General features: G+C 28.7%; 1 protein-coding gene across 1 annotated transcript in view; it reads right to left on the bottom strand.

Annotated features, from left to right (window-relative positions):
* The window catches only part of LOC136972627 (proliferation-associated protein 2G4), a 66,660-nt gene extending 47,424 nt beyond the window's left edge, over positions 1–19,236 (bottom strand). The window contains exons 1-3 of the mRNA XM_067267223.1: positions 19,112–19,236; positions 3,773–3,901; positions 1,433–1,538 (exon numbers count right to left, since the gene is read on the bottom strand). Coding sequence (XP_067123324.1) covers positions 1,433–1,538; positions 3,773–3,901; positions 19,112–19,196 — 320 coding nt within the window. The 5' untranslated portion in view covers positions 19,197–19,236. The remainder of the gene's footprint in view (positions 1–1,432; positions 1,539–3,772; positions 3,902–19,111) is intronic.
* Between the last annotated feature and the right edge of the window lie 951 nt (positions 19,237–20,187).

Below are 20,187 nucleotides of genomic sequence, written 5' to 3'. Positions count from 1 at the left end.
CATACTTATTGATGCAGAACAGTATTTTACACTTTTCTAACAAGATTGTCATGAAAATAAAGCTTTCATCATTAGAGAAAAGCTTTCACCATACAGGGGAAAACTGCACAATCTACATTGGCATAGTATGTTGTAACTGAAATAACATTTTTAGAATAAGGTAAACAGATGATTTCATATAAACTCTCATATCTATATCAAGTTGTGTAGGTATCACATTATACAAGGATTGCTACAATTTGTAAACCATGTTATATTCCAACAGTGTTGTATAAGTACCATGTTATATGAAAATTATCTGTACCACCAATAAATATATTATTTATTCACAGGAAAAAATAATAATTGAAAAAATCAATGAAAATATTCTATTTTCTGGTACCATAACTTAATTTTCAGTCTTATCTTGGACAATTATCTAATATTTACATCCAATGACAAATCTCTATAAAACTTAAGCTTCCTTGCCCATAATCCTGAAGCAACTTTTTTTAATGAATGAATTTCTTAACAAAACTGATGGTGTTTTTCAAGTGTTTGTTATTATAAATAAGGCTATTTTAAAATATAAAAATCATTAAAAATAGCCTTATTTTAACACTGGTGATTGTGACATATGAGATAACCCATTACAACAATTTCAATCAAAATTTGATATGTGGCTAAATTTTAAAAAATTTGTGGTGATCCGCCATAGAACAAACAGCAGTTACACAAACCTAACAAAGTGTGGAAAAAATCTCACTGCATGGCCCATTTTCAAGGACTCCACCACTACCAGCTGTTCTCGACCATTTCAGCCTCGAAGTCCTTGAAAGAGCAACAAAACCTTTGAACCTTGTTAGATGTTATGCTATTGTTGTTGGTTTCAAAAGAGACCCCATAACAGTTTAAGATCCAGGGCACCGAACAAAAATATAGAACCACCACTGTTTACATCTCTTTGCTATGAATATGCTTGTTTCTGGTGAAATGTATTGAAAAGTAAAAATGTGTTTCATGAGACAACTCAGACTGCATGTAGATAACAGATAATCAATTGTAATTTAGTTCATAAAAAGCACATAACATGTTAATACATGTTAAACAATAATAAAACGTGCAATGCTATAATACAGCTTATATTTATATCATTTTGATATTCCAAAAAATTTTTAACCTAGTGAATGTTTTTACCATTTTATTGTAAAATTGAAATGAATTCATTCACTAGAAAAAGTGTTTTTCACACCTCTCCTGAAAAGATTTTTTTTTTTTGGTATTTACAACATTATGGCATTTTATGCTTCATTCTTAATTAATCATCATCACAAGCTATCTTATAAAAATATCAAATAGTTTATATAAAATTTAATATCAAAGTACTATTATTATTATTGATAAGGTATATTTTATAAAAACTCAATTATAACAATTTATTAAAGATACTTACAGTTTTACCATATCTCCAACCTTAAGAATATAATCAGGTTCACTTTTTAAAGGAGAAAAATGACAAATACAATTGTTTACAGATAAACATGTTGGAAATGCAATACCTACAAAAAATTTTAAAAATATATTTTTAAAATGCAAATACTTTACACAATTTTTAAAGCAAAATATTGTTTAGTAAACATATTCTAGGATAGCAGTTCATTACAAAAAATAACAGTTTTCAGATCATGTATCTTAAAATCTACAATGAAATTTCAAAAGTAACAGAAAATTTACAAGTTTTAATTAATTTTAAGGACTCTGAATATTTATAATTCAATTAAACAATTTACTATTCTAGTAAAAAAATATTTCATTTGCAAATTGGAACTACATTACATGATTAAGCAAACAAAATAAAAACATATTTTAAATAAAATAGTCCAAATCAACAATAACATTTTTTTTCTTTTTACATATGGGTCAGATTCTATTAAAGGCCAAAAACTAAATAATATATAAAACTACCTGTAAAATTAGAAATTAATGACAGTTATTCAGTCTTTTGTAAATTTATATATTTTTTAGTGATGGCACAATACCAAAATTTCTCCTGATATCAATTCTGTTGAAAACTCCCAATTCCTATTCTTTTAAATACTCTCTAAAATTTATTTTAGTTCAGAAAAATTAATGATTTACATTTTGAGCATGGGCCATTCATTAATTAATAAACATCAAGCTTAAGAATGGAAAACAAGTGGAAAATTTGGAATCAATATTCTGAAAGAAACCCAAAAATTTTCCATTTATATGTGGACATGCATGCGTTTGTTGCGTACTACAAAATAACTTTGTAATCTTATTTCAGATAAAGTTAATATTGTAACACTACCCTCAAAGTAAATTCCCTTTTACCAAAAAGAAAAAAAGAAGAAAAAAAAATCCCATTGTATCATATAAGATTAGCATCTTTGAAAACTGTTTTGTTGGCTGATGCAATGACTGGGGAATGGGGAAGATAATGAGAAAATGTACTTCTTTCTTTAATGCTTCTTACAATCAGCATTCCTTGTAAATGCCATAATTCCATCTTATTTAACACTAAATAAGATTTGTCAAATGATGCAATGAGCCAAATGAATATCGTCATCATGAGTTAACCAATTTTTGAATTCATTCACTTGAGCCAGATTTTCCTAAATGTACAATTGTGTAAACTTTTCTTCCAGGAAAAAAAGAATCAGACAAATAGTTATACTTACTCATGTTGAAAAATCAAGTTTTTAAACCCAAAAATTAGAGAAGACTTTGTGCAAACAAGTATTTTTAAATTAGAATTGTGCAAATTGCATTTGAAAATTTAACATAGTACAGCATCATCTGACAATCATAAGAAAAACTTGCATAATTATAAAGAGAAAGTTATTTTATCATTATAAGTAAACATATTAAATATTAAAAATAATTTTATATAATATTTTTTCGATTAAAATTTAATTTTGTTCATATTTTAAACTGTTTCACCAAAACTGAAATAATTTTGCCAACCACTGATCATGATTTCAAAGTTGCTGGCCCAATGACAACCTAATGTCTCCCTATCTCCCCTAAAATACAGACAGACAGTATTGTCCCCATTTTAGGGAATCAAAAATAGTAACAAGATTTGCTAAGTTCCAATTACTGGAAAATGCCCTATTTTCTGATTCCCGATTAAATGTCCCATCACTAATATTTTTTATTACATTTTGGATCAAAACTTTTGACACTTTTTCAATTAAGCACCAAAAATACTTATAGCTTTTAACACCAAGTAACTTATAAAAACTATTAATGATGATGAAACCATAATGAAAAAAAAAAGAAAAAAAAGCAATCATACAAACAAATCATCAAACTATGAATTAAGGTTTATCTGACTGTTTCAATTTATTGTGAGATTGAAATGAAAGATTGGCTGTAGCTAACAATTCAAGTAAGTTGTAAAAAACAAAAAGCCAACTCTTAAATTTATTTGTGTGTGTATAGCAATCTTAAGTGCAAATTCTATGAATTATTTTTAAAAATATATATATTTTTTTAGAAAAGAAAGTATGAATGTTTCTTCTTAGAATTAAAATCAAATGGAAATTTTTAAAAAGACAAATTTATTGAAATGTGTTAAATCAAAACAAATTTTATAATTAGAGAATGAATTTTTTCCAGACCATGTTAAATCTAAATAATGTAAAATCTAAACTGGGTGTATATATAAAATTAATTCAACAAACATTAGAAATCAATCAACTTAAACTAAATACAGTAGTAAATAATATCAACAAAAAATAACTTTTTTTTAAAGATTTGAAATTACCTTTTTTCATTTCTTTCTCTCTCTTAAAAACTTTACCAGTTTCTTCTAATAACAATTTATCACCTAGTTCACAGATATTAATAACACTTTCTCCTGGTTGGCATTTTTTGATCAAATTATTTAGGACCCCTAAAATAAATAAATATTCAAATTTATTATGAGTAACTCATGTTCATATCTTCACAATATTTGAATACTGAGTATAAACAACATAGCAATTTAATCATCAAAATACTTAATTAATAGTAATAAATTGCAAATATTTTATTATATAAAAAATAATAACAATGATAATATATAATAAAAGCTTATGCTTCTCTAATTCTTTTATATATAATATATATATATATATATATAAAGTAAATAAAAAAATTAGAGAAGCTTTTATTCTTACATTCTTCAAACTTAATATCTTATCTTCAGCTGCAATGCTTTATTGAAGGTACAAAGCAATTAATAATAAAATAATAAATATTTTATTATTAACTGAACAATTAAGATATCTGAACAATATTTTAAAAAATCTATTTTTCTCTTAGAAAACTTAATTTCTTAATCTGTTCAAGTCACTTTCTTTAACAAATATTTCAGAGAATTTAATGTAAAACAATTGAGAATTATTTGAAAATTAACATAATACTCAGCATCAATTGAAGGAATGAAAACAAATTTGGATATCAAATACATTGAATAAGCATGTTTTCATTATTATCTATTTACAAAATCATTTATAATGGATAATTCATCTAAATAATCACACTTCAAAATTTCTGGGGTCAAAAAATTTATTTCGATTAAATGTTTTTGAAATGTTGTTTCATCTTCAGATTTATATACAGAAAGAATGTAATGTTTGAACAATAAACAAATTTAAAATATGGCTTAAATATAGTATAAATTTTAAAATATAAGTTTTTGAAATAAATATGTTTTAACTAGGACATTGTATGTATTTGTCATATGATGATAAATTGAGGCAGTGCCAGAAAGAAAGAAGTGATCTCTGCACTTGTTAGGCAAACAAAAGGCAATCCTCATACCTGATGGTTGCAGACAGGTGAACTTTGCACTTGCTGCCAAAAAAGAGGCTATCCTTGTATCTGCCAGCCATGAGAGACATGGCTGGCCAGGTACGGAGACAATCCTTGCACTTGTTGACACAGAACAGAGAGACAATGTTTTCACACCTATTTTCTGTTATGCACACACAGTTACATTAGAGAGCAGACATTTTTAATACCTCTGTATATCAAAATGAATTCATGGACTCCTATTTTTTACATTTAAACGAACCCTCATTACATTTTTGGATTCTTCAGTACAATTAATGGAAAATGGCAAGGTTTAATCAAAATCAAACAAACAGATTTTGAGAACAAACACTGTAAGCCACATAGAAGAGACTTTGCTAATGCTCTGCGCCTCAATTATTATTTATAAAAATAAATAAATACTAATAAAAACATGAAAGAGGCAACAATAATTTAAATACAACAATTTAATAAAAACTTTTACAGTACAATTTACAATCAAGAAGACTAAATACCAGATCTAGAAACTGATGTTCGATCTTTCTCCTTTTATTTAAAACAGAAAATGAGCTCATGGCTCTTACCAATTCTCAGCTATATGGACAGGAAGATTTTTTTGTATTTGTGACTATAAGCTCAGATTTCTCCCATTCTATTTCTGCTTGTTTTTTAAGTAATAGTTCAACCAATGTATTATTTCCCTTTTTTTCTGATTATCTTTTTTTATTTTGTTCTGTGCTCCTTTATTTTATTTTTCAATGTTCTATTAGTGCTCCGAAATATTCATTTACAAATGTTGTCATCTTTAAAATAAACTTGAATTTTGTGAGTACTACTCTTCAATAAACACTACTTTGTATCTAAAGTCAACACTACTTTGTTTTCATATACAGTCTAACTTGGTTATAACGTCATCGGATGTAACGACAACCCTAATGTAACGTCAAATTTTTATTGGTCCCACGACTTTACTATACTAGATAATGTTAAAAAACCCGCTTGTAACGACATAAAACCCTGTTTAACGTCATATTTGAAGCACTCCCAAATTTACAAAATTAGATTACAAATTTTATTTCACAAAGAAAATGCTACGTGTTTAGTCCTAGGGTCTAGAACAGTGATTCTCAAACTTTTTCGATCCACCGCCCCTTTGTTCCATAAAGTTATACCCAACGCCCCCCCGTGTGAGAAAGGATTGGAAATATTCTTAGGAAAACTTTTCTATGAATCTCACACTTTGTGCCCTTACCGTACATCGTTCTCGACATCTGGAAAACATTAAATGCAATGTTTCCTCTTATCCGTTTGACAGAAGAAAGGAACTTTTACCTTTGATCACCGTTCAATACCCTGCTTCCAGCACCCCCCTAGATTTACTCACCGCCCACAAGGGGGCGTTATCGCCCACTTTGAGAAACGTTGGTCTAGAACGACTGTGGGTGGTACTCTCACCACCTGACTTCGGTGGGGTGAAATTTGCTACACTTTTAACGACGTGACGATCAGTTATTATGTACTCATTTTCAAATTATTTTATGCTAAATTGTTAAATTTTCTATTATTTTTAATATAACATATTACATTAAATAGTTTATAAAGAAATAATTAAATTATTTCTAATTGGCATACATTAGTTTAAGCTTTTGTTGCCTTTTGATTCGACATTATTCTCAAAACTGGAAGTTCCGCCATTATTGAAATTTATGACAAATAGAAATTTCTTATAAAAAGTAATTTTTTAAATTTTTAATTACATCGATGTAAACTTAAACATAATAATGTAAATAAAGTTGATTTAAACATGTAGTTTGCATTTTTATACATATGATAATAAATTTATTATGATAATATTAGATTTCGCAGATAACGACACTCGGTTATAACGTCAAAAAATTGCCGGTCCCATGGATGACGTTATAAACAAGTTGGACTGTATATACATCACAAAACCTGATAAATTTGTAGTCAAACAACTACTGGATTACATTTGGCTACTATTATATATAATAAGAGATGGCACCTAACATCTCCCTCTAGTAACAAATTATTTAGTAATTAATTAAATATAATCTCAGAAAAGTAGCTTGATGTAATCCGGTAGTTATTTGATTTTTTTTATTTTGATAAGATCATAAATTGTAGATTTATCCTCTCTATTCTCATATCTATTTTTAGATACAGATTCACAAGTTTTGTAGCAGTCCACAAAATTTTGAATTTTGAAGATCTGTGAAATCAAAAATGTATTGTGAAACCACTTAATTTTTCAGTTTATACATTCTTTCTTTTATATTTTCAAACATTTTTATTGGTATATGAAAATTCAGAAATAGGATCATCATTGAATCAAAAAATAACATCAAAACAGATCTTTCTGATTATCTCTGTGCTTAATTCAGTTTGGGTATTGTTTCAGATTGTTGCTAAACTAAGTAGGCCTACTGGTTAACAATGCCATCAACAGTGTTGTTAAACTCATTTTCTCTAAGTGCTGTGAGCAGCAATCCTCACAGTGGTCTCACTGGTTTGAGGTTAAATAATCCATAAAACATACCAACAGCAGCACTGAGATCCACCATTTTCGAACTGCAGCACTGCTCCATTTGTGTTGTTAAAAAGACCTTCAGAAGTGATCGCAATGCACTTGCAGAAAAAGTAGCAGTGCTAAATTTAACATACCATTTTCTTAGTATTTTGCTATTAACCCTTTCCCGGCCAGGGTACCGATTCACCGTTACCGTGTTAAAAATTGATTTTTATAAAATTTATCGACAACAGATGTCAGCACTTGACGGTATCGTCTTGTTTATCGTCTGTTTCACATATTTTTGTCCAGGTGGTGTTTTGTCGACTTAAAAAATTTTAATTATCGATGGTTTTTCCTTAATTTTTCATTTTCTGATTATTTTTTATTTTATTTTTAGCATATTTATGCAATAATATTACTATAATAAGTTCATTAATGCTATAATAAGTTTATTCAGCTATAATATGTTAATGCATCATAAATATTCAAGTTATGACCTTCAGTTCTGATATTTTATATATTTTTTTAATTTTTAATTATTTTTTAAATCTAAAATATCCGAAAATGTTACATCTATTGCTACTGGTAATCATATGTTTATTACGAAAATAAATAATCTTGTTTGATATAAAATGAATAAAGTATATTAGTTCATTATATTAGTTGAAAGCAGAATAAAGTTCAGATTTTAAACAAATGTTTGATATAATGTGCGATAATTTCACAACGAATAAACATACATGCATAAATGTTATATCAAATTGTACAGAACAATATTCTACGTTCTGGCTCAGTGACAATAAGAATGAAGTAACCAGGCAATGTTAATTTTGACAAATAGTAACAAATTTTCAAGTCTGAATGTCAGTTATCATATATTATTTTTTTTTTCTCATAAATTTTTCAAACAAACTTTATTGAAATATGTCGTATTTAAAACTAACTATATTGATAAATATATGTGATTTTTTTCATATGAATAAAATAATAATTTAATTTTTAGTGAATTTTTAAAATAATATTGCCTGATTCACCTATTTTGACCTTGGCCGTTTTACAAAATAAGGGGCGTGGCAAACGGCAGGCTAAGGGTTAAATACTCTTGTGAACTGGTTAGATCCAGGAGTTTAAAACCTAACATAAACCCAAACATCATTTTACCAGCATATTCATTTTCCTATTTATAACAATTCCTTTCTTGATCTGTTGACACTTCCTCAGTGGCACTCCTCCACAACTACTATTACTCTCAAAAAAATTCTTTATAGTCTATTTCAATTTCAGTAGCCATGCTAAAAATTTTCAAATATTGTTTATTCCTTATTAACTTCAGACACAATCCCTAAATGTAATCCCATCAAATATTGCAGTTAGTCTTATAATTTGAACATTTCTAATCTAGTTTATATTCAATTTAAAATATTAAAATATTTTAAAAATAAATTACCTACTTATACTTTATATTATATTTAGGTATCCATCAGGGATTTGACTCACAAGGGAACTGTTGGAGTGTCTTCTAATAAATTTTAATAAAATTTAGTTAATAATTACATTAAAAGTATACAAACTCTATGACAAATTTCTAGTATTCACTAAAAGTGTTAATCAGAGTTATTAGCAATCAAATGTTGTACTATTTTACAGTACTTTAACACAAATATGCAAATTTTTAGAAGTGAAAGGGTCGTGAAGTAAGACGGCGATATTACATTTAGAATAAATTCTGGAATTTTCGAAAATGGGAGAAGAATCAATAAAATTTAGTTTAATTATGTTATAAGTATACAAACTCTATATTAAATTTGTAATGTTTACTAAAACTATTAACCAGGATTAATAGCAATCAAATGTCGTTTTATTTTATAGTAGTTTAACACAAATATGAAAATTTTTAGTAGTGAAAGGGTCACGGAGGAAGATACAGTAATACCTCGATTTTCGTTGACTTTGGTTTCCGTCAATTTTTTGCAAAAAATTTGCCTCAGATTTCATTGGTGTGCCACATGATCTCATTGCTAATTTTGCAAAAATAAAGAGCGACCCACACATTTTTCTGCTCACAAGTCATCGTGACGGTGTTTTTTGCTGTATGAGCATTACTCCGGATGTCTAGCCAAACAATTCCATTGCTTCCATTCTTTTCAGTTCCATCGTGGGACCAAAGAAAGTTTCCAGAGCCAGTAGCCCTTCGAAGAAAGCCAGGAACACGATTGAGTTGAAGGAAATCATTAAAAAATACATGACCGGCATTAAGATTGCTGAAATTGGTCGCATGTACTGTACAGGAAGTCGCCATCCATGATAAGTTTCATTGTGGTGAAAAAGGAAGCAAAAAGGAGGCTAATGTAGCAAAAGGCGTAAATGTGCTAACGAAACAGAGACCGCAAACAACTGAAGAGGCCGAACAGTTATTATTAATTTCGATCAATCAAAAACAGTTAGATGGCGATTCTGTTTCAGAGACCATTGTATTAGTTTTTTATACTCATTTTATATTATTTTCTTAATTTTTTTTAGTATTAAACACTACGAAAACAGAGGTATCACTGTATTACATTTACAGAGTAGAAGAAGGAATAACTCAAATAGGAAACTCAATAAGGAAACTCAAATAAATATTATGAAAGATTAGATATATATACTAGTTTAACAATGAAATTTAATATAAAAGTATTGATAGAATAAATATAAAGAAAACAATTGAAACGTAATAAATAAATACATTTTAATAGATATATTTAAAAGTTATTATATTCACAAATTATTAGATGGGCAACTATTTACATGATATTTTTCAACAAAGCAAAATAAACAAAGAATCTGTTGGCATCATGCACATTTAACAAATCTAAGATTTTGGCAATTACTCTCAACACAATTTAAACTGTCAGTGTTTAAAAAAGAAAAACAAACTTGTTTTACATTTAAAAATTGACACTTTTCATTTGAGAGTCCAGAAGCAAACCATGCATGTTTAATCAAATTATTAAATATTGGTGCAGATAATTGATGATGAAGAATTGAATGTAATTTTATAATGCCATTTCTAGTTGTCCAAAACAATTTCATTAAAGAATCATTACAGAATAATTGTATAACATTTAAAATTTCTTTAGCTAAAAGTTTTAATTGTCTATGAAATCCGACATCTAAAGGTTGGCATATAGATGTACACTTTGGTGGAATAATTAATATTTCGCATAAATTTTGATTCGTAGATGTTTGAAGTACTGTATTATAAATATTAATATTTGTTTGTCCACTCCACGAGTCAATTATTAATAAAGAGTTTTCTGTTATATTTGGAGATAATACGTCTTTTACATAGTTTGTAATAATTGCTGTAGATAATTTGCCAGATGAGCTAGCTGTAACAGTTACGTTTGGGGCATTGAACAGCAATGTTTGAACTCTACGTCCAAAGGTTCCATGAGCCTCTTGTAAGCAAATAAATACATTACCTACAACTTAGCATTAATTAAATATTGAACAGTGTAGGAATGTCTAACTTTATTACTTGGAGAATGTGCAAATCCAATAGTGTTTTTTTTTTCCTTTATATGAAAGTGTTCTTGGTGAAATCATTTTGTATGAAAAACCACACTGATCCGTATTGAATATGAAGTTACACAAATAAGATGGCAATAAATTTTTTACTGTTGTTTGAAATTGAGCAGCTTTTACTAAAATATCCTTTTTGTTCATTATTTCTGTTTTATTTACAAGTTTTGTAATCTTTCGAGATACTAATCTATATTCTTTTTTAAATTTTGCAATTCAAGAATCACTAGCTGTAAACTTAATTGAACTATTCAGTTGAAGAAATTTCTGAAATGCCCATATTTTTAATTGATTTCCTTTAACAATTTTATAGCTGCCTCGAGCTTCGTCAAACATTTGTTTAGTATGTTCTTTAATGATTTTTAACGTTTCAATTCTATGCTTTTGAGATTTAAATTGTTTTTCCCATTTATATAAATCACTAAAACGTTTTAATTCTTTAGCTCCTTTCTGCTGTAATGTGTGTAATTTCCATTTTGGGTGTTTCTTATGCAAGTTAAGAATTTCTTCTTTTCGTTTTGTTGAGATTATATTCTTATCGGATTTTTCATCATCATCTGAATATCCTGATTCACAGTCAGTGTCTGCATTATCAATTTCTTTCCCTAGAAGCAGACATGTTATTTTATTATCTGAAATAGGCCTATCTATAATCAAATTATTATTTTCTATCTGACAAAACTCTTCGTCATCTCTACTTACATAACTACTTAAAATATCGCTAAATGCATTAAAAAGCAGTTTGGCTACCTGTTTATCAATGTCTGAAATATGAGGCCTACAAATATTTTCTGCAGGCCAAACATTATCACATAAACGTTTAAATTCTGCTATAATGTTTTGAATATTTACATTTAATTCTCCCATTTTTGAAAATTAGAATTTATTCATAAATGTAATAGCGCCGTCTTCTTCCGCAACCATTTCACTACTAAAAATTTGCATATTTGTGTTAACACTTTTAGCAAAACATTACAAATTTAATATAGAGTTTGTATACTTTTAATGTAATTAAACTAAATTTTATTAATTCTTCCCATTTTTGAAATTATTCTAAATGTAATATCGCCGTCTTCCTCCGCGACACTTTCACTTCTAAAAATTTGCATATTTGTGTTTAAGTACTATAAAATAGTACGACATTTGATTGCTAATAACTCTGATTAACACTTTTAGTGAATTCTAGAAATTTGTCATAGAGTTTGTATACTTTTAATGTAATTATTAACTAAATTTTATTAAAATTTATTAGAAGACACTCCAACAGTTGCCTTGTCAGGGACTTATTAAATTGAAGGACTTATCACATCAAAAGCTGACTGGAATAAATAGACTAGATTTTACTAAAAATAGTCTTTAATTAATCTAGTCTATTTATTCCAGTCAGCCATGATGTGATAAGCCCACTAATTTATTACAACCCTATTTATTAGGTTAACTAATTCAATCTAAAAATAAAAGTGAATATATGACCAATAAACATGTGCAATGAGCACTAGGCATGTGATGGAATTATCGTAAGTTCTTGACTAGCTTGAGGAGTTGTTCATAAGTTTCTTTATTGTTGACAAAGCCAATGATAAATTCATGGGTGGATAACTTTAATTGCATTCTCTCCCTCTCAAACATGGAGCATTCGAGGAGGAAGTACAAACTATCATCTTCAGTAATGTAATTAGACAGTGACTCCTATTTTGTCACGAATCACAAAACGAAATCACTAAAACTAACTTTTGGAAATTTTTTATTAATGTAATCAGAATAACAGAGAATATTTTAAATTCATATGAGTGAAATAATCTAAAAGAAATAAAAGCAAATGTTTTCTTCTTTCTTTTTCTGTAATTTTACAGGAATATTTTAAAAAACTGGTATTCTACATCATGAATAAATTTTATTACTTGTTTACTTTTATTATACAAAACTAGATTCAATAATCTAGTTTGTATAATAAAAGCAAATAAGTATATAATATAATAATTACTAATTTATCTAATAATGTGCTTTAAAAAAAGATTCTCTGATTCTGGAATATATTTTAATAATAATATTTAATAACTATTAAATTTTATATAATTCTAATTACTATAAACTATTCTTTGAATCCATATTTTTCTGTTTGTCCAATTTGACCTAATCTACTGGGACTAATTGCTTTATTTATTAATGCTTGAAGCAGTTATTTATTATTTAACTAGGTCTTTCAATACATATGGAATGTGTAACAGTTTAATGTATCTTTTTTAAATATGGCTCTTCTGTATTTGTCTATTTTGAATATAAAACAATGTACTTTTTAAAAGCTGTACTTTAAATCTATGATTTCTCAATATATTGTTTTCAAATTAATTCCTTTACTCTCCAAATTACTAAATGATATTCACATATCTATTGTACAGTTTTGTATTTAATCAGTTTATAATTATTATCTTCTTGACCTGTTTCACCAACCTTCATTAAAACAGCACTTAATATGCTGTACCTTTTTCTAACGACTTGTTAAAAGAAGTAACATTTCATTAGAAAGTTTCATTTCACCTACATTCTTTAACTCAATTTAATGAGCCATTCCCCAATAGCTCTATCCTGTTTCATCAGATGTAATTAGTTCCTTAAAAACTTCAACATAGCTATATTTTGTATGATTAGTTGAGCATGTGCAATATGACTAAACTAATGCTAAAATAAACAAGAACTTCCAAATTATAAAAATATAGAAAAACATATTTTTATTGATTTGTGTAGAATTCAAAAACAAAGTACAGGTAACCCCCATATAACACAGTACTTCTAAAGCACGGATTCGCTCTAACACGGTTTGAGAATTAGGAACATTCCCCGTATAACACGGTGCTTTTATAGCACGGGTTCATTCTAACATGGTTCGGGAATTAAATAAAACCCTCGTACAACATGAAATGTAATAAAAACTGTTACCAGTTGATGATACTCATGCTGAGATAATCATATAGGATGAATAATCCTGTGGTAAAATAATAAATATTTTACCCATGAAAAAAATCTATTATATAAAGCTGAAAAACCAGATTCTATCAATGTATGCCAAAAATGGCTGCTAGGAGCACCCCTAGCAAGTGTTTAAATTAATTTAAATTAACAATATAAATGATTTTATATTTTTACAGTATAATATTCAGTATATTGTTATTTTTATTTGTAATTTTGTATTTGCCTTTCAACTTGTGAATAATAAATCTGATTTAAAGAAGGATTTAACAGCATGTTTTTTTAATTCTTGGAACCTAACCTCGTTTTCGCACTAATTCTTTGTTTCGTACAACACGGCAATTTTTTGGAACTTAACTCCCGTGTTATAGGGGGGTTACCTGTATGAGCCATTTATTGTGACATCGTTACAATGTCGAGCTTCAATTTTTAATCATATTTTTAATTTATTTAATTTAAAATATATGCTCTCCACCCTAAATTAGTATTGTAGTGTAGTGCCCCTGTACATCACACTTTTCCTTTAACAATAAAGTCGTGATGGTCATCTATCCTTTCGAGTGAAAATTTTTTAATTGAAATAACATGACTTCTGGTTTGCATGGAAGTTCATACATAGTTAATTGGGACCCCCTGCCCCTAATATTTCCATATCTGGTCTCACATTTCATCTATCTAACTCTGTTCTCAAGATTAAAGAAAAACAGATGGACGAATGACAGTGGGAATTTATAGGTCTACAATTTTTCAAATTGTAGCCCAGTAATTAAAAACATGTGAATGACAGTAATCAAATGCTCCAAAATCTTTAAAATAACAAACAAATTTATTAACATTTAATTCACAGTAATAAAGTTTTTATGAAATACATTGATGTTAAACAGGTTCTTTATTAAAATCTAAAAATGTGTTACACATCTTTTAGATTTTAATGAAGGTTAGTGAAACTGACCATCTATTTGACAATTTTTTTGATAATTCTGCTATTCATATTGCAATTGATGAATTCATAAGAACTCTTTCTTGTCTACAGTATTACCCATCATATTTATGATATATATTATATAGGATATAACCTGGAAGCATAGATTTCTAGCCTTTTGACTAATTAAGGTCAGAAAATTCTAGTCAAATTAATAAAGCAATCATACCCTTCATGACCATTTCACACAAAAATTGCCAACACTAATTTCTACAGTCACATGATAGGGATTACCCTTAAGACCAGTTATACACAAAATTTTTTTCCTTGAAATTTCTGCAGCATCTGAAGCAAAATGTCCAGTCAGGAAAATAACAGTAATTTCAGTTGAAAAAAATGAAAATGTCAAAAATTTATTGAGGGGAATATGTTAGGGAAATCACTATAGTGGAAATCACAGCACAAAATTAACATCTATTAAATAATTTCATCATCTGATTGTTATTGCCACTGAAAATATGAGTACATTATTTACTTTTACATGCAAAATTTATTCTGAACATTAAAATTAGTCAAATTATGTTAGAATAATTTTATCAGATATCATTTAAAATTATGTTAAAATTGATAATTATGGCACAACTGACAACTCTATAACCACAAGCAATGTTGAACATTGCACATTAAACATACATAGATTATTATTTTGTTGCCAAATTAGATGGCAAAATAAGAATGCTGAAAAGTTAAATTATTGGAATGCATAGTTCTTGAGAAATAATTATCTTTTGGTGAAACATTCTGAGAAACTTCTTGCCAAATTTTAAAAATTATAGATTTATAGTGATTTTACTAGTGATAAGTTAATCAGTAGCAGTAATAATTAAGAACTATAAATTGATAATAATAGTAATTTATAACCTTAATTTAAATGAAGCAACATCTGATGTCTGACTAAAGAGAATTTTCTTGAATTCTGTTTTCAACAATACCTATTATGAACATGAATACTTACTCTAACCTTATGGAAGAATTCAAGAGTTATTCAAATTATATAAATTTATAGGCAAATACATTATACATATTTGAACTTTATAAAATAGGATTCCTACGTAATCTTCCTCAAAGAATTTATAAACTCTCAAATTTTTTATTTTTATCAAATATTATCTCATTACCTGCTAAGTTTTATTTCGTGTGTTTGTCCACTTTTGACAAAGTCGTTCTTGTAACCAATGTATTGTTGACTTTGCAGTATGAGAGGATGCTTAGTCTTGTTGAAAAAGAAATGTTTTCTCAATTAAATCCTCTGCCAACGGTATCATAAATGTCTCTAAGATGTCTTGATATGTCTGTGCATTGACATGTTCCCAAAGAACGCACAGTTGTCCTATGCTGTTAGCACTCATGCACCCCCTAGATCATGACACAGTGCAAACTTCACAGATCTTTTCATACAGTCCTTTTCGAAGGCCTCTTTGGTTGTTCTCCATACAAGTGCGCCTTGGTCACCACAGGAAGACAAAACAGAGATTCAACACTGAAGAGAACATTATTCCAGTCATCTTGTTCTACATAAGCCACTCTCTGCACTATCTGACACTCACTTGTTAACGATGGCTTTGTCTTGGGAACATGGAAGTTGAAGTGCAACCTTCAGCATGTGGTTCGGCTACTAACATTCACTCCAGTTGCTCTCCATTGTGCATGCAAGTGTTTAATACTCTTAACCTGTCCTGTGTTATTCCAGAGTATTTTCATGTTGACCTCATTTGACCTAACCCATTGACCCTGAATATACTCGTTTCTGCATCAAAACATTTTTGATACTAGATGTCGCTATGCATCATAATTTTTTATATTAAACAAACTTTAGAAATATAATTTTTTATATTTTTCAACATTTGTTTTGTTTGTGCAAAATAAAAAACTAATTTTCAACAATACAGTAGCCACAATTATTATTTTTACAAAAAAATTTCATTAGGCTTAACATTGACAAAAATTCAACATGGCAACAACACACAACAAAGAAAAATTTCAACATGAGATAGGTTAAAGTGGTTTCACACAACAATCCTTTATAAACAAGACAGTCTTGTCAATAACAATGTTCATGATTACAGTAAGTGGATTCTATACATTGTGAGTAAAATTAGTACCATATAATTATAGAAATATCTTTCCTTTTATTAAATAACAAGATAACTTTAACTTGTTGAAAATAAGTAAATTTGACTATTGATATTAGACATTTAACAACAGTAAAAACTCACTAGTACTTTCAACTCTACATTAATGTCATCTTCAGACAATAATTCTTGGCATATAACACACAGTTTCATTTGTCCTGTATTCTATGTTAAATCTGCCATGCCTGAAGATGACATTAATGCAGTGTTGAAAGTATTAATGAATTTTTTCTGTAACTATATCTCTGCACACAAAGCTAGAACTAATTTAAACCTGAAGAAGGCCGTTTTAAAGAAGGTCCTAGACCTGAAGAAGGCCTTTTAAAACGGCCGAAAACGTTTGTGCTCATTAATTTGTTTGCTAGAAACAGTGTGTGAAAGGTTTTTTGTGCCTACGATTCTGTAACTATACTTATTTATTTAAATATGATCTATTTAACATAACCAAACTTCCTAAACTTTAGTAATGAAGTTTGTTTTTGTTTAATGCATTTTAAACAACATGGAATGAAATGAAAGGCTTTGCCTTAATAATTTGATTATCATTATTCTCAGCAATACACCTATTTTATAGGTGAATTACTAATAACAGTAAGATCAGTAAGATTCTAAATTTGAGTGAAGCAGCTTGGATCTTACAGACCGTGGACATGCCCATAGGAGTAAAGGTCAAAGGAATCAATGGTCTAAGTACAAGCCTTTGCGAGATATAACTTCCAAAAATTACCCACTCATTAAACATGTAACAGGCTTAACAGTAACACAGAAATTTGATTCTTAGCACTGTTTTGAGACACAGTTCAGGAATTTTTTTGCTTTTAAATTTTACCCCATTTTTGAGGGTCTTCAAAATTCCAGATAGACTGATTTCAGGGAAGAGCTATATCGTACAAGTCATATATAGACCATCAGTGCCAGTTCTTTTGACTTTTTATTCATACAAGCAAGATTTACAGTTCCGATAAGGTCCCAACCATCTCATTCAGAGCTAGAATCTTACACTAATGATTGTATATATAATCCATAACTATGTCATAGTAGTTGATGTTACATATTACATATAATTTGTAGCTGAAAGTCTGTTAATAAAAAAAAGGCAGGCTAATTTGTGAGCAATTTACAAATCTGTTATTGACCAAATTAACAGTTTTTAGTAATATTTGAAAATTATAGATCCTGCCACCACAATACTACCGATATTACAGGCATCACCATATTAAGGTATACATCCTAAGACATCTTTGATCTATCACATGACATCTGCAAGGTATAGTGCAAAGAGAATGAATTCTTCCACGACAAGAAAAAGTTGTCCAGAAATGCGTCAGAGCTGGAGTGACGTGACCGACTGATGTTGAAGTCAGGTCACATGACACGCCGTACGCGCATCCACCCTCCAATGTGCAGCTCCACAACGAAAACAAGCTTAAGCAATGGAGGCTGGAATGGTGCAGTCGGTAAGTAGTCCTATGATTTTTTTTGTTTATAGGGTTTTTTAAATGAGTTTCCCCCTCATATATTGTGTTTTGGACATGTCTAGCATGTTGTAAATAAAATTAAGAGAGAAAATGTTAGTGTATGGTTTATAAAGCTTTATCTTTAATTCATTTGAAAAAGTCATAGATGAATTAAATTAAAACTTCTAACTAGTAATAACTATAAATACGCCTATTATTAAAATAGGTGAATTTATAGTTTTAGTAAATTTAGCAGTAAAACTATTACTGCTAAATTATAAACAGATGAAGTGTATATATTTTTAAAATTTTAATTATAACTAATTGGACAATATAGTTTGGTTTTAAAGTTATTGTTTAATTCGCCGAGTGCATCATTCTAATGAAGCATATGGAAAAAATTATCATGCTCGATACATCCAGGCACAATGCACGTTATGAAGTACATTTTTTCAGAAAAACACACGATTCTGAATTTAATATTATCGCCGAATATACATAAATTTATAAATCGTAAAGATTGATAAATACAAAACATTTAAATCAGGTAGCACAATTCGTGCTACTAAGCCTAAGCACATGGTATCTCACAACTTGTCAAGTGTTAGAAGTTATTTTATATATAGCCAAAAATTGATATATGATAAATATAAATGAAATAAATTGTAACACTCACTATTAACCATTTCACCAGCCATTTTATATTTGGTAACAACCAAATCTTGAGCAATGGTCGGTTCATTTTCTTCTTTGTCCGCCATTTTGCTAATTTTACCCAGAATTCTCTATTAATAATTCTGGGCATGCTCCGAGAAAATTGTATTTCGGAGGGGGGATTATATCTCATGACACCTCTCAAATTATAAATACAAAGCTGTTTTTTTAATTAATTGACAAGTAATTTCGTTTTTGTTTAAATGAAAGTGTTTACATGTAATCTAATATGAAACAATAATAACTTATTTTTTAAAATAAAAACATTTGCGATTGAAAATACAGAATATAATTACTTCTATTGAAATAGGACACATTTTAAGATGATATGGTTCGGTTTTATTGAATTAATTAAAGCAAGATAATACATTACAGATCTGCCGAAGAGAATGTTTCCCGGAAGATCAGTTATGGGAAACTGGCCACTATTTAGGCGTTACTAACGTAAATAAAACCCGGAAAAGTCCACGTGGTAAGTTCGTTGGCGAGGCGCGAACCCACGACCAACTACCGGCGTTGAGCGGTTTTATCCACTCGACCACTGGTGGGCTCGATTTTTAATCCTTAATCCTTAATACTTTAAAAATTAGGTCAGGAAGTAAAGGTACCTGCGCAACTCCATAGAAATCAACGCGCCACGTAGAAGAAACGTTGCCTGTGGACATTTCAGCACCAACAAGCTAGAATATACTACATAGAGTGACTGTAGCGACGCCATGTTTAAAGAAACTTGAATATACCTCCGCCATTTTCCTTCTAGTCAAGGAAGCGTGCAATTTGTGTTCTATGCAATGAGCTATAATATTCTAACTCGTGTAAAAGTGTGTGAAGGAAAAGAAGAGTTTTAATCCTTATCTGAGATGGTGTGAATCAAAATGACCCTAGGTAGTTATATTTTAATTTTGAGAGTAAATAAGAAGACATTCCTTTCTTTAACCCTTTATTTAAATGTTTCTAAACAAGACAAAATATTCTGTAGCAATAAGTTAAACGCATTTTTAAACATTCTTAATTTTACTTTTCCGACTTTAAGTATAC

Source organism: Centruroides vittatus, unplaced genomic scaffold, assembly GCF_030686945.1.
Source record: "Centruroides vittatus isolate TY-2023 unplaced genomic scaffold, ASM3068694v2 contig_299, whole genome shotgun sequence".
Lineage (NCBI taxonomy): Eukaryota > Metazoa > Arthropoda > Arachnida > Scorpiones > Buthidae > Centruroides > Centruroides vittatus.
This window is presented reverse-complemented; position numbering and strand designations above follow the sequence as displayed.